The 16,090-nt window shown below is 28.6% G+C and overlaps 2 protein-coding genes across 9 annotated transcripts; one reads left to right on the forward strand and one right to left on the reverse strand.

Moving 5' to 3' along the window:
- Positions 1-158: 158 nt before the first annotated feature.
- On the reverse strand, positions 159-13,667 carry LOC122523917 (cholinephosphotransferase 1). Of its 8 annotated transcripts, XM_043645899.1 has the most exons (11): positions 13,241-13,667; positions 12,691-12,838; positions 12,485-12,607; positions 12,301-12,404; positions 11,285-11,419; positions 9,115-9,249; positions 7,696-7,827; positions 5,401-5,559; positions 5,092-5,217; positions 4,757-4,898; positions 159-330 (listed from the first exon to the last, which is right to left on the reverse strand). In XM_043645899.1, the coding sequence occupies exons 1-11, from the start codon at positions 13,475-13,477 to the stop codon at positions 236-238; spliced, it is 1,536 nt and encodes a 511-aa protein (XP_043501834.1). In that variant the 5' UTR covers positions 13,478-13,667; the 3' UTR covers positions 159-235. The 8 variants fall into 8 exon arrangements, with proteins under 8 accessions (XP_043501834.1, XP_043501829.1, XP_043501830.1 ...); XM_043645894.1 differs by lacking the exons at positions 7,696-7,827; positions 11,285-11,419 and adding an exon at positions 3,687-3,726; XM_043645895.1 differs by lacking the exons at positions 9,115-9,249; positions 11,285-11,419 and adding an exon at positions 3,687-3,726 and having other exon boundaries at positions 13,241-13,665.
- A 360-nt stretch (positions 13,668-14,027) lies between these two features.
- Positions 14,028-16,065, forward strand: LOC122523919 (39S ribosomal protein L21, mitochondrial). Its single transcript, XM_043645902.1, has 4 exons — positions 14,028-14,167; positions 14,474-14,596; positions 14,663-14,983; positions 15,071-16,065. Exons 1-4 carry the CDS (start codon positions 14,068-14,070, stop codon positions 15,169-15,171), a joined length of 645 nt encoding a protein of 214 aa, XP_043501837.1. The 5' UTR covers positions 14,028-14,067; the 3' UTR covers positions 15,172-16,065.
- The last annotated feature ends 25 nt before the right edge of the window (positions 16,066-16,090 follow it).

Below are 16,090 nucleotides of genomic sequence, written 5' to 3' on the forward strand. Positions count from 1 at the left end.
TTCTTTTTTTTCTTCTTGATTTTTTTGTTTTTTTTTTTTTTTCATATAGTTTTAAGTAAAGAACTCCCTCTCGCGGTGTTTTTTTTTTTTTCTTTCTTTTTTTCTTAAATTCTTATTTATACAATTCATCGTGTTAAATTGTAAATTATTACGTTTTTAATATAATACGTTGGTGGTAGTACGTGTTCGGTGTTACCACCATGCGCTATGGGGGTTGGGAGGGGGCCAGTAAACGTCAGATGTCGAGGGTTGCCGTATCAGAGCCACGATGATGATGATGATGATGATAATCTTCGTTTAACAGCGGCTCCTGTTCGATGACCATGTGAGCTGTGAACAAAACTCTTCATGCATACCAATACAAATAGGGATAGATGTAGATTTTAACACGTTCACTGCCATCAAAGGATCAACCATGACCGACATTTTTTTCTATCCATCATGGCCACAAAAGTCCACCGGTATTTTCTACATTGTTTTTATTTTTTTCTTTAATCTTACAAAAAAAAAAAAAAAAACTTGTGTTAATAAATTTTGCCAAGGACAGTCAACGTGTTAAATTAATCGATAACAAATGTATGTAACGTAGCTTTTTCTTTTGTACCAACCCCCCACCTCCCCCCATAAAGTTTTTTTATCGTTCGCAGATCTTTTTTTTTTAATCGTTAAAAAAAAATTTCATACGTTAAACAATTAAAAAGAAAAAAAAAGATCGAGATAGACAAAAGAGACGTACAACACGTGAACGTACACTTTTTTCAAACGCATCGTTTTTTTTATTATTTCTTTCATTTATTTTTTTTTTTTGGTCTGTAATTATTTTTAATTTTATTTTATTTTATTTTATTTTATTTTGTTTCTTTCATGCAAAATAAAACGTGCAAACATTCCGTTAAAAGATTATCATCGTCTCGTAGATTGTTGTAATCTCAATTGTTATTAAATTATTAAGTAAAAAGTGTATTAGCAATAATACGGGTTGCAAAAATGACGAACAACAACGTGTAGGAAAGATATTTACACATTTATTTTTGTTGTATTTTTTTACTCTAATCGATTATCAAACGTAGATATGAAAAACTAACAACGTGCAGCAAGCATTCGCAAAAACGTTACCATTGCATAAGAATATTGTTAATAATGCGTTATTAATAATTAATATTTGAAATAATACAAAACTGTGGTGGGTGGTGGTAGTGATTGCTTAGATTGCAATGATGCCACACGAGAAAGGAGAAAAAATAAGAGAAAAAGAGAGAGAGAGAGAGAAAGAGAAAAAAAGATAAAAGTGCAACAACTGATGTGAGAAAAAATTACAAAGATACGTTTCGTAAATGTTCTATAATAATATTTTATTCAAATCTTTACATATTTGATTTAAACATTAAACCGTGACGCAACCGTTATCAATGAAACGAGAGATAGACAAAAAATATAATTTATATCAGAAATATAGGATTTTTCATGAAATTTAACCCTTTCGTTACGACTGACCCATAGACACGGGGATCGTTTGTTTATGCAAAGGCCCCGTTATACGAATAACTGGCCCATAATTTGGGGTCGTATCATGCAACGATATTGCGTATGCAACAACAAGCAAATTTAATAATTGCGAATAATATTTGCAGTAACGAAATGGTTAAAATAGGAAAAAAAAAAAAAGAAGAAAAAAAAAGAAACAGGCCTCGTTTGTTTATTTCGTTTAATTTTAAAAAGTCGAATTACTCGTTTTAATTTATTTATTTTTGTTTATTGTTCTTTTAATTGATTAATCGCAGTGGACACAATACTTACGTGTGTATAATAGCTACAAGAAAAATGAAAAAAAAAAAAAAAAAAAAGACAGAGATGGATAGAGAAACATATAGACAGAGACAGATAGATAGAAAGAGATAGAAAGAGAATGGAAAAAAGGAAATAACATAAATAAAGCGTACTAAACTATAGATTACGATGAACATCGAAAAATTAATTATTTTTTTTTGTTTTTTCCTTCAAAAGTGCTTACAGATAGATACAGAAGAGTTAAGCGTTTTATAAAATGTGGCTTTTACGAGATTAGATTGGTTATATTAAATGAAAAATGGCAAATGTGGTGGTAAATTCTTTTATCAAGAAGAATATATATTGTTTAAGAATACACAAGAGAGAAAGAGAGAGAGAGAATGAATTAGATGCACAAAAATCTGAATTTTTATACCGAGTACGTTCTCTTATTACTTTTTCCTATTCCTTTCTTTTCTTTTCTTTTCTTTTCTTTTCATTTCATTTTTTTCCCTTGGTTTTCTCTTTTTTTTTTTCTTTTTTTTTTTTTAGTTCACCACTTTATAACAAAAAGAAAAATATAATAACACAAAGATTAAAAATTAAAAAAATAAACAAATTCGTAAATATGTGTAACTTGTAAGAAAAAAAAAAAAAAAAACAAAAAAAAAGAAGAGAGAGAGAGAGAACGAAGTTTAATTATGGTTGGAACATTATGGGTTTTTTTTTTTTTTTTTCATATCATTGTACGTCATGGCATCGTGAAAATTTGATGATAGTCAAATTCGTTCATCGAGATTACATTGGTTTTTTTGTTTTGTTCTTCTTTCCTTTTTTTTCCTTTTTTTTTTTTCTTTTTACTTACAATTCCCTCTATAAACGTATTATTTTTTTAAAAAAAATTCTGCCTAATGCGTCCAGCAAAATGTGAAATAAGAAGATGATTCAAAGCACAGGTGTGTAAATTAATATAAAAGGTATTTGTTTCCATTTTTACGAGATAATACATCACAAAGCTGGTATTAATATTATTGTTATTAAAAACTTCGTTGGATCGATGTTTTAAAAAGAAGAAAAAAAAAAAACAACAACAAGAAAAAAAAAATAGAAAAATAAAGATATTAGATCATCGTAATCTTTCCTAATGAGACTTAAATCAAAATATAATAACATAAACGCAATCCTAATGCAAAAATAATATATAAAACGACGTTATATTTATCTCGAACACTACATGCATTAATATTTTGTCCATTTAATGATTTTGAATCATATTTAAAAGGCAATTTTGCTAAATTAATATCTTTTCTCTTTTGTTTGTTTGTTTTTTTTTTCTTTTACCATCATTTTATCATCTACAATGTATGTACAAATCGATAATATATTACATATACAGATAATAAGAGATTAATAAAAAGAAAAAAGGATGTGTATAACTAGCACGTTTTATAACGAGACAAATATGAGATAATAGTATTACACACCAATGCCATGATTAAATTATATTACCATTATATTAATTTGAACGTGTAGTGCAAGAATTAAAGTGTGTCTTTTTTGAAAAGAAAGAAATTATTTCATTTGCAACTAAGTTTTCTCAACATTCAACAAAAAACATACCATCTAATAGAATTTTCTATGTGTTTTACCTTTTTCTTTTTTTTTTTTTTTTTTAATTATTAGATAGGATTAAGAAATATAATGATTTTGATTCATACATATATGTATATATATATATATAAATTTATATATGTATACATATATGTATTAAAATATTGGTATGCGAGTGCAAGAGAAAAAAAAAAATTAAAAATGTCAAACACATAGAGACAATATTGAGAAATAAAGATCATCATCTCATTCCGGAGTGTTATCTATAATAGATATACGTAATATGTATATCATAATGAACTTAATACCTATTTATATCAGTATCTCCAAAGTTTACAAAGGACATTTCTGCAAAAGGCAGAAAGATTATCAAAATAAATTTAGATAATTCTCTATAATATATATATAATATTGTATTATTTTTAATAATTAATTTTTTATGTATATTTATATCCTTTTTTTCTTTTTCTTTTTTTTTTTAATATGTTAAATTAGCAAAAGAGAAAACGACGTAAGGGTGCACCTGGCTTCTGCGTTTTCTTTCTAGTCAAACCGTTCGTATAATTTATGATTTTCTTTTCTTTTTTCTTTTTTCTTTTTGTTGGCTAAATAATTAAAATCCATTTTCTCTTCCTTTTCTTGTTTTTTCTTTTTTTCTTTTCTTTCGTCTACGCTAAACCCAATTTTATCTTTTTTCCAATTAAGTAACGAATCATAGATAATTTTCCCAAATGTTTTATCACCGTGGTTTTCATCGATCGTTCACCGAGATGCAGTTAATTTAATTAAATCTTTCCTCGATAAGCCTACAAAATAAAAATATAAAAAAAGAAGTAAAACAAAATTTGTATTTAATATTAGATATTTGTAATGTTATTTATATTATTAACGCATTATTAGAGCAAGTTACACCTTACTCGTAATGTTTATATTTCCCTTTTACTATTAAACTATATATATATACCTGACAACGATATCATCGTAGATACGAACGATTTGATATTATATCATCAATTCGAATTTGACTAAATCATTTTACGGAAAATAGCTAACTATATATATATATATTATAATAATAATAATAATAATAATTAATGTGATAACAAATGAGCTACGTATACTTTTGGAAACAATCGTAATAATTCAACATCGTTTGTACAGATCAATTGGAAAGTTTCATTTTAAAACTACAAAATCATATTCTAATGATCTTTTTTTTTTGGTTTTCAACACTTAAACGTTTATTCCCGGTTTGTTATGTTTATTCTTAATTTTATATATATATATATATATATTAAATGATACAGATCATTTATTATCACAATTAAGTCTTAGTGGTGTTTCTTTTGCAATTTGTTACGTTGAGACCTATTAGTACCATTTTTTTCGGCGACGTTAAGCTGAGGCCCGACATTCCGATGATCCCCCACAGGTATTTTGAATAGCTTTATCTTCATATGATCACAAATTTCAAGGCAGACTTGAGAGCTATATCGCAGAAGGTCCAACGTGACCCAAATCTAAATAACACAGATCAGATTCGATTTTTTGTTTTTTTTTTTGTTTTTTTCTTTGCAATTTTTATACACCCGCCGGTTGATTATTATTATCTTTTTTTTTCTTCTTCTTCTTCTTCTTTTTAGTAGAAAAAAAAAGAAAAAAAGAAAAAATAATTAACGAAATAAAATAGGAGAATAAAAAAACACCACTTACGAAACACAGCCAGAGAACATAGTACTCTTTGATAAAAAAGTTGAAGTACTGGTTAAGAAACAGCATTGCTGGACCGATCAAGGAACTATCTAAATATTGCATCTCATTTTTCGTCATATGAGCAACCTGTAATGATCAAGAAATCAAATATTATATCAAATATTCTATTATAATGTACAATCATATTACATTGTATCAAATGTAAGATATAAAATTGAAATATTTATATAAATGTTCTTTTTTTTTTTTGTTTTATTTTTTGTATAATAATTAAATAATATATATAAATAAATAAATAAATACACTTACCACCAATCGATTGGTAACTTTAGCTGCAACCATCCCAAATGCAAGTATATACAAAGCTGGATGATTTTCGTATACGTGCTCAGCACTTTTTCTATAAATAATGAAAGCTGGCACTACCACGAAACTAAATGGGATGATCGGCGACAGTACCGATGTTCCCTGAAATTTCGAATCATTGTTATGCAGTAAAATCCTATTATTTATAATCATGAAAGAAAATAATTCATTAAACGAATGATATATTTTTGTATTATTCTTTGATCAAAAAAATTTGTTTTTTCTTTTTGTTATTATATACTCATCTAATAATAATAATAATAATAATAATCAAATACGACACGTTAAACAAATTTAACGAAAAGAAAAATCAATTGTTGAATTTAAAAAAAAAAAAGATTATATATATACATATATTGACTTTTGTTTTTTTTTTTTTGTACATTTAATATCGCAAAATTTGAAAACTGTTTAAAAAGTTAACAAGCAAAAGCAATCGAGATAATATAACAAAAGATCGATAATTAATTAATTAATTATTATTATTATTTGTTTAGATAAATAAACATGTTTACGAACAGTAATTATTAATTATCGATCTCCATTTGTAATATTTAATCCTATTAGATGCATTAAATCAAATTAATTGTTAAAGTTATAATTAAAGCAAAGCAGTGCTAGCAAATAGTGCATGCATAGAATATTACAATCAGAAAAATAGTGTTACAAATATAAACGTTAGCTAGAGAGAGCGACAGAAAAGATATGGAAAATCCAACAAAGAAGTGTTCTTTCAACGCAACAAGAAAAGGACAAAAAAAAAAAGAAACGTAGCAGAACAAATTTTGCTGCTTTAACTTCGAAACAATTTTTCTAAGATTTTCTCCAAAGATTTCATGCAAATTTATTCGACAAACATACATTTTGGATTGGAACGTTAACGTGGAGGAAAGTGGAATGCAGGGGGAGGGAAAGGGGGAAACTGACGAGGTATACAAATCCTAAAATTTTTCTTTAAATGATCAAATCCTTACGAGAAACAATGAGAAAGAGAGAGACAGAGACAGATAGATAGAAAAGGAGAGAAAGAGAGAGAGAGAGAGAGATACAAAGAGGAAGAAAAATATACGCGTTTTGAGAGTGTGGGTGTATAATATAATAAACCTTATTGAAAACAGCACACAATTGGTGATATAATACGAACAAAGTGTATTATTACGTAACAACGTGTCGTGTGATGATTTTCTCTTATTTTTTGTTTTTTTTCTTTTTTTATTTTTTATATTTGTTTTTCAACATAATAAGATTTAGGCCCAGTTCTGTATAATTTCGTTGTGTTGATTATAGAGCAATTAAGTAAAATTGATAAAGAGGAAGAAGTGTTGTTGTTGTTGTTGTTGTTGTTATTGTTGTTCGTAGCAAACTTGCAGTAAAAAACCTTGATTTGCCTTTGATCGGGGATGACTACTAACCAGAAGAAGAGATTTTTTTCATTAGATTCGAAGCACAGGAATTATTTTGTGGTCAAATACTAACAATTAAGCAGGCGATATTACAAATTTCTTTGTATTTTTCTTTTGTTTTGGTATTATTTTTTATATCTTTTTTTTGTTTTCTTTTTTATTATTATTAATTGCGATCTAGCCAATATCAGAAGCAACCTACACAAACGAACTGTGGAAATCTTCGTAACATTGCAACGTATTGTTATTTTTGATCGTCCAATTGTTAAACATTAAGATACTAAAAATCATGATTTCCGATATATTTTTGTAATGATTATTAAAATCAAATGCAAGAATTTATACACCCCATATATCATGGTCATCGTACAGGGTTTTTGCATAGAAGATTCCTATTATAATAAGGGTTGTTACGAAAGGATTAAACAAGGGTGCAACACAATGGTTGCATTCCTCTATTCCGTTTCCTTTAGAATATTCAAAATAATTTCTATACACAAAACGTTGAAATGTAACGAAGAATAATAATAAGAAGAAATAATAATCAAAACTTAAAGGAATGATAATAACAATAATAATAATAACAATAAATCTCCGGATGTATATAAATATGATGATGAATAATTCGAATAATCAACTTAATAACACGAATTAATATAACACAATAATAATAACGGAGAATAAATTTGCTTGGGCCTAAATCAAAGTTAAAAAAAAAAAATAAAAAAAAAGAAAATATTATTTTTTTTAAAAGTGCACTACACACGGTGGTGGGGCGCTGCTTTTAAGGAGAAGATATTATACTTTGAGAAATGAAAACTCTGACAACACTTACTGCGACGGTGGAGCCATTTTTTCCGACACCACCGGCAAGTATGACGGATATACTGCTTTGTGCAAGTAAAATAGCGATGCCCACGGCGGCCCATAATGGAAAGATCTTGACCTCTGTGCCAGTATATGGCAACTGCATGAGCGATACGAAACATCTTTCCGTTAGTTAGCTTCAACATCAAGCAGAGTGAATATTCTTAATCGCTTTAACGCATGGTGGCTTTTATTTTTTACTTTTTGTTTTTTATCATTTTTTTTGTTTATTTCTCTTGTTTCTTTATTCAACACATCTAACTATGAAAGTGTCTTTAGAAAGACAGAGAACAAGAGAGAGAGAGATTGAGAGATTGATTGATTGATTGATTGATTGAGACAAATAGTAATTGATTTATGTAAAACAAGTATGTAAATTAGAAAGATTGACCAGATAGAAATAGATAGACGAATATAGATTAGAATGACCCTGAAACGATGTATATATATATACATACATATTCGTTAGACCCATAACCACCAATCGAATAGAAAGAAAATGAGATAATTTTGATAATAAAAAGGAAGGGCTAATTACACATTGCATTTTCTACAATACTTTACTCTCCCTATGATATAAATTCGATAATCAAATAATCGCTAACAACATATTCGATTCGACCTTCGCATCAAAACTTCTCAAGTGTACTGATAGGAAACTTTTATTATCCCTCGTAAGATTAAAAATTATCATCGAGTACAAGAGACAAATTTCATCAACGGGATCGCATATGCAACAAATTTCAATCGAATTAGATTGAATTAGATCATCAATTAGGGTATTGTCAAATTGAAAGATATCAAATCGCATTTCAAGACCTTTTGCCAAACTTTACGATTTGAGTTTCGAAAGTTGTTGTTATTAGCCTCCTATATTATCAAAGTGGAAATCATTGTTAATTAGAAATAGTTAGATCAAGTTTGGTAATCAGGGATAGAATAGTTGTCGAAAATAAAAAGATAAAGAGAGAGAAAGATAGAGAGAAAGAGAGAGAGAGAGAGAGAAAAGAGAGTAAAAAAGTGAATTATTATCAAGCGCAAGAAAATTTGTTGCAGAAGTTTGGTGAGTGAAAAATTGTTCTAAGAAAAAAAAGAAAAAAAAAAAAAAAAAAAACAACAAAACTACTACGGCTGGCAAATAATAATAATAACAACAATAGAAATTATATTTATAGTCGTATCTTCTTCTTTTCTTTTTTTTTTGTTTGTTTGTTTGCTTTCCTTTTTGTATATTTTGAAAAAAAAATAAAACAACATTCGTTTGTTCGGATACTTGTTGTTGCGAACGACCAATTCTTCTTTCAATTTTTTTTTTATTTTTTTTGTATATATTTTAATATCTTTTTGAATTATATATTTGATGATTTTTCATTTTGTTCGCACTTACTGCAATGGTCGAACCGTTCTTTCCAATTCCACCAGATTCAAAGACTTTACAAAACTGAAGAAATACGTGAGCGTAACCCACGTAAAATATCGCTGCCACGTAACAACTTAGCGTACCCAGACCGAGCATAGGAATCTAAACAAATCCATTAGAAAATCTTACTCTTTTATTTTTTCAACAAGAAGATCCCCCTACCATTGAGACGGAAAGAAAAAATAAATATTCGGGGAAGCTGGGGGATAGGGGAAAGTGTAGGGGGGAAGAAAGGTGTAGGGGTAAGGGGGAAAGAAATGCAATTAATTTAATCATTTAATTTTCTATTTCCCATCCACAATTTCGAGTCCTCTATCTAAAATATTTCTCTCAGCTTTTTGAAAAGATTCAAAGATACAAACGTCTAACGAAATTTTGAAACCCATATATAAACCAAATTCACAATCCTCCCCTTCGAGTCGAGTAATGCAAAACGAATTGGGACGACACATTAGACGAAAAATAAAGTCAAAATAATATATCTCCCATATTACGAGTCGGATGTTGAGAAAACAATTGAGAAATTTGCACAAACTAAATCTTCAAACGAAAATCTCCTCCATACTGATTCTTCTTCTCTATTCTTATAATCGAAATTTGTTAGAGAAACTTTTGTGGACTATCGTCAATCATATAATAAAATGCCGTTGAAGATATTTTTCCTATACCTAATCTTATATAACATTTTTTCTTTTTTTTATCAAAGAAACATATATACTCAAAAAGGAAGCACAATTAATTGCTAAGTAAGTGTTGGTATCGTGTTATCTTCCTCGTTGATTGATTATTATTATTCTCGTTGATAGTTTTGTAATTGGTTGGTTGGTAGTAATAATAATAATAGTAGTAGTCGTAGTTGTTTTTATTGTGTATTACTAGATGTGTTTTCTTTTTTATTATTGTTTTTTTTTTTTTTAATATTGTATCACGTAATCGATCGACAGAAAAAAACGAATGCAAAAATATAAGCAAAAGAGGAAGAGGTGGTTGGTGGGTGGTGGAGGAGGTAAGAAAAGGAAGAAGGAAAAGTATCATGGATCGAACGAAAGAGTTCATTTAAAATGTTTCAATTGAAAGAGAGATCAAATGTTCGAAGAAATCAATTTCAGGAGGAGAAAAATATAAAAAAAAAACTAATTGGTATTAATCGTACAGAGAAAGTTATTCTAATTGAGGGGAAAAATAAAAAAAAGAGAGAAAATTCTTCTCGATGCATCAAGAGAAAAAAAAAAGGTATGACGAGATATATCATAATGTCGCAGTTTTGTATAATAAATTCTACAAGAAAAGCATCAAGTATGACGATTGATAGAGAAGTAAGAAGAAAAGATACAACGAGAGCATAATTGCAGCAAGAAAAGACTACATGTAAGAACTGTATATTTAATAATAATAATAATAACAATAATACGAATAAAAGAAGAAACACAGAAGGAAATAAACTTAAGAGATATTATTCGTTATGTTAAAAGAAGACAAAGTTACATTGTAAATGAATTTGCATTTTTCTCTATCATTGCAAAAACTTAATTGTTGCCTGCTAGCGTATGTTTTTCTTTTTTTTCTATTCTTTTTTATTCTAATCGTTTCTTTTTTTATTCTATGCACACAAACGGAATTTCCCCACGTTTCTTCTGCCCCTCTCGTTGGACAAATATAAAACTCTTATTATCCCTCCCCTTGTTAGTAATAAAACAAACTTATATAAAACAAATAAAACAGTATTAATATCATCATAATGAGAATTAATTATTACCAAAGTTTAATAAACTACGTATATGAATATCTACGTAGTGGAAAATATTGAAAGCAAAATTAGATATATCGTGGCAAGGAAAAATTAGAATATATTGATGTTGTATTTGATTGAGATTTGAAAGAAAAAGAAAAATAACAATCTGAGACGAAGGATAATTATGGGGATATGTAATAATGAAGGTAACGTGTTCGAAAGTTTTGTTAAGTATTGGCGATAAATATATACATATATATGTATAAATATATATATATATATATATATATTATATATACATATGTATATATATATATAGAAGTACTTCCAGCACTGCTCTTCATGCCATGCCGATCCCAATTCCTTATGTTCAACCGAAAAATGTGTCTAATTAAACGAACTTACAGCGACAGTCGAACCATTCTTCCCAACTCCTCCGGTGAAAATCACCGAAAATATGGAATATAAGTTTGCCAGAGCACACACCACTGTCATAACTCCTATTAAATATTTCAACAGAAAACCATCAATGTATGGTATCTGGAAGAAACGTTCACGTTAGACTCATGCAATTAATAATCACCGGTTTTAATATTTTTTCTTCAAACTCCATGAGTCATCGATTGAATTAAACAACCAAAACAAGTATATATATATATGTAGAAAATAAATCCTATTTTATTTCTATTCCTACTTCCTTCTCTTCTTCTTTTTTTTTTTTTAATTCCTTTCATTTCATTAATTACATTCGTATGCAAATATTTGATTTAGTAAAGTTTTTGTAAGTGTAAGATTAAAAAATTAAATAAATAAATAAAAATTTTACAAAATCTGTAAAATAATAATTATAATAATAATAATATAATAATGATAATGATAATAATAAATCTATATACTAGAGTATGTATATATACGTGAGAGAGTTGATTTGAAGATGTTGATTTTGTACTTAATATGATATTACCATAGTTAAACACGCTTTAAAAAAAAAAGCATGAAAATGGTGAGAAAAATTCTAGGTATCCTTTTCTTTTTTTTTTTAACTACCTAATTTAATCCTTTTCTGGACGTATTGTTTGCTAGCCATACAATGTCTAGATTGATTACTTGTGATTATTTGTGCTTCCTTTGTCGATAATGAAAATAGATTAAATATGTGCATATATATATGTGCATATATATATATATATACATAGCAAATAGAGGTGAGACTATGCTTAAATCGTGGTTAAAAAAAATATAAAAACAAAAGAAATAAAACAATTGGATAAAAATACGCGATATGTGAACTAATAATTGTAAAAGGTATGCATAACTCGCTACAACTAAAATTCAAATATAAAATAGTCTTAAAAAATTAAAAAAATAATAATGAACATCTAAGATAGATGAAATGTGATGGAAAAAAAAAGAGATACAACCTCCATCATCCAAATTCTAGGTCCAAAAATGGCTGATATCAGATGTATTGCTATGATGGTGAACTGGGCTTCCGTTACATCCACTTTACCAAATCTTAGAGATCCTGTTAAACAAAAATATATATAAATATACAAAACGTACAACAAATGTGTAGTAACATTATAAAAATGAAATGTCGTTTACCTGAGACATAAGTTTGCCAATGTGCGCAATAAAATAAAGTCATCGCACAAAAACATTGAAAGAACATCCACGTTGGATAATATCCCAACTGTACGGCTATACAAGCGGATAATGCTACGAATACTGAAAAATAAAATAATATACAAAATAGTATCAGAAGGTAAAAGAGTACGTATTAATATTAGGAGTATAATTATATAATTTACCTGTCGATATTGAATCGCATCCATGATCAAACAGTTCTCCTAACGGCGTAGAGGTACCAGTTCTTCTAGCCTGTTTGCCATCGATAGCATCCAAACTTTGGTAAATAAATAAACCCAATGCACATAAAAAACATGCCCACCTAGGTGCCTACAATAACAACAATTTATCAAACAACAGTAATAAGAGATCATTACAAATCTAAATGGTTATATTTAAATAGCTAACAAATAAATAATTATGGAAATGAATCTAATGAATAATTAATGAGCATGACAAGGAAAAAAATGGTATTAAGAAAACAAAAAATATCATATTTGCCAATGTTGCTGTCAGTGTCACTGTCATTGTCATTGTCATTGTCAAAAGAGAAATATAGAAAAGAATATAACACGATAAAACAGTTTTATATTAAATAGAAACATATTATAAAGGAAGATAATTTGTCTTTGATAGACCATGTTGGTATCTTTTAATTTGCAGTATAATGGTCAGTTATGTATGCATGATGTATGTGATATGATAAGAAAGAAGAACTTAGGTTATATATACCTCAACTTTAGCATCAGGACTATAATAAACTAATATCAATGTAGTAACAATATTGACAATTAGACCCAAAACCGTGATCAAATTCGGTGCAAGCCAAAGTGGAACCTTGCTGACTAGCCAGTCCCACCAGGGTTGAAGAAATGCATCCAATAGACTATTGGTTGTGCAACTATATTTGTGCTCGCTTAATCGCTTTAATTGTCCGGGCGAGAGTAATTTTTCTTTATAAAACTGCATATTTCGAATTTCGCGGCTACTAAAAAGCGCCCAAAAAAGAATTAAAATAATACAACACTCATCGATTCTTCGCAGTACGAACGAGCACAACTGCTAAACATAACAAGTAACCGTTTGCCTGATTTACCACATACGACATCTCCGCGCTATATTACGCGTCCCCCCCGGAACTACAATTTCTGTTTCGAATGTGTCTGCCCGCGTTTATTCAAAATAATTATTTTACATTCTCATTTTTAAATTGATATTTATAAACGATATTTCATTGTCCGCAATTTTGTGTAAGATATTTTTCATTATTCACAAAATTCTTCAATTTTACTAATCATTTAAAATCTTAATTAATTCTAATTCTTTTAATCGAATTATTTTTAATTAATCGCTAAAGGTATCAATTAACTCTTTAATTATTTACATATCGAGAATATATTAATTTTATTCGTTTAATAATAATTTTCGTAAGAGGTATGCTTTTTTTTATTTTATTTTCCCTCTCTTTTTTTTAAACGAGGAAAACTATTCATATTTACTGTTAATAATTAAAAATAAATATTGATTTGATATCGGTAGTAGTTTACAACTCGGAAAACATGGCGGCGCTTACTATCTTTTCAAATGCATTTAAATTAGTTGCCAATAATTGTTTCAAGAAATTAACACCTTCTACAATATGCAGAACAACAAATTCAGGTAAAAAATACAAATATTCATTTATATTATTTTGAAGATCTTGGTTGCAGTCGCAAGAATTTAAAGTTTAGGATAACCTCAATTCTTTACTCTGCTCTGAATGTTTCAATATACAAATAAATTTATGACGTTTGCATCTAATTATATGTATAAATAGAATTAAACTTCAATGGTTTCTTTTCTTAAAAGTATTAAATTACAATATCAAGTATATTTTTTTAGAACTTAGTAAAGGAACTATAACTTATGTAGCGTAGAAGAAATAAATATGAATGCGAGGTGTAATTGAATAATTCATTTTGTCAGCGCTAAGTCTGTGGGAACCTGGGAGAGCTACCTATGTTACACGTTTAGGATGGATGCCTCCTATACCGAAACATCAAGTCGAAGTACCAGAAATTGATGAAGAGAAGGAAAAGATAATGAAGGGTATATTTTTGTATATAATGAATCGTATGAAACTATAGGAACATATACTAACAATTTCGTTTTTAGATGTAACAAAGGAGATCAACAAGCAAGTAGCAACGGATAAAGTAGGTAGATTATTTGCAGTCGTTCACCTGTGCGGTAAACAATTTAAAATAACTGAGAGCGACATTATAATTGTCCAAGGACATTGGCCTCCTACGATAGGTGATAAAATAAAACTTGAAAAAGTGTTGCTAGTAGGAGGCACAGATTTCACTCTCATAGGAAGACCTATCTTAGATCGAGAGTTGGTATCGATCAATGCTACTGTCATTGAAAAAACATTGTCGAGTACAAAGTATAATTTTAGGATGAAGAAAAGGAAACAGTTCCGTAGATTACACTGTAAGATTAATGACGAGATCAAAATAACTATATTAAAAAATGATTGTAATCATCCGTAACCCTTTCTAAATAATTTTATCATTTCAGTTTATCGTACGCCGCATACAATGCTGAGAATAAACACAATAGACATAAACGGGGATATTGATAAGAGGAAAGAGATGGAAGAGATAGATAGAATATATTAGAAATTCAAGTAAATTGTATAAAAGAACAAAAAATATATATTTAATCTTTAAGAATAGTATATACGAATATGAAGAATACGTTTGACGAACGATAAAACAAGCATAAAAATCCTCCTCTATCATTATACCTACATTCAACCGTGTCCTCTGTTGACATAGACAAAAGAACCATTCTTCCTACTTTCTTATCCAACATCATTAACAAATACTAGAAGTATATATATTCTAGACAACGATCCGATTAGAAAATGTGTTTAAATAACATAGCAAAAATTTTGTAATAATCGTTTGCCATGACATTAAATTAATTGAGAATATTTAATAGAAATCATTAGAATGGTGCGAAAATAAAAAATTAAAATGATAAATATTGTTGAAAATTGAGATGAGAGAAAAGCAGCGCGTGCGCGGGAGAATAAGAGATAGACCTGAAGAAGGATATATATGCACAAGGGAACGTGTAATATAATTTTCGCTTTTAACGGTTGACGTCAGTAGGCCTTTCGAACGAGATGAGCACGCCTTTGCCGTGAAAAATCCAGCGCGTGCGGCCATGGAAGGAACGCGTGACGCTCTTGTCGATTGCCAGTCGGCTGCGACGCGTTGCGTGGCATGGAGGATTCAGTTCGTGTAAAATCATCATTAATTCTTGATTAACGAGCCAAAGCATTGTCGAATTTTCTTTTGATATTCGTTAATCTGGAATAATTTAATATAGACAGTGTTTTTCTAAATCGTATTGAGTAATATTAAAAGGGTGTTTGATTTAAACGATTGATATTTAATACACACAGAAGCAGAATTAGAAAAAACATTTCGTTTCGCACAGTGTTTTTTCTCAACGACTTCGTTAACGCACGTAAACGTAAAGAAAAAGAAAAGCAAAGCAAACAAGAAAGATAAAAAGAAAGGAAGGAAG

This window comes from Polistes fuscatus, unplaced genomic scaffold, assembly GCF_010416935.1.
Source record: "Polistes fuscatus isolate 324 unplaced genomic scaffold, CU_Pfus_HIC Scaffold7, whole genome shotgun sequence".
In the NCBI taxonomy this organism is placed as follows: Eukaryota; Metazoa; Arthropoda; class Insecta; order Hymenoptera; family Vespidae; genus Polistes; species Polistes fuscatus.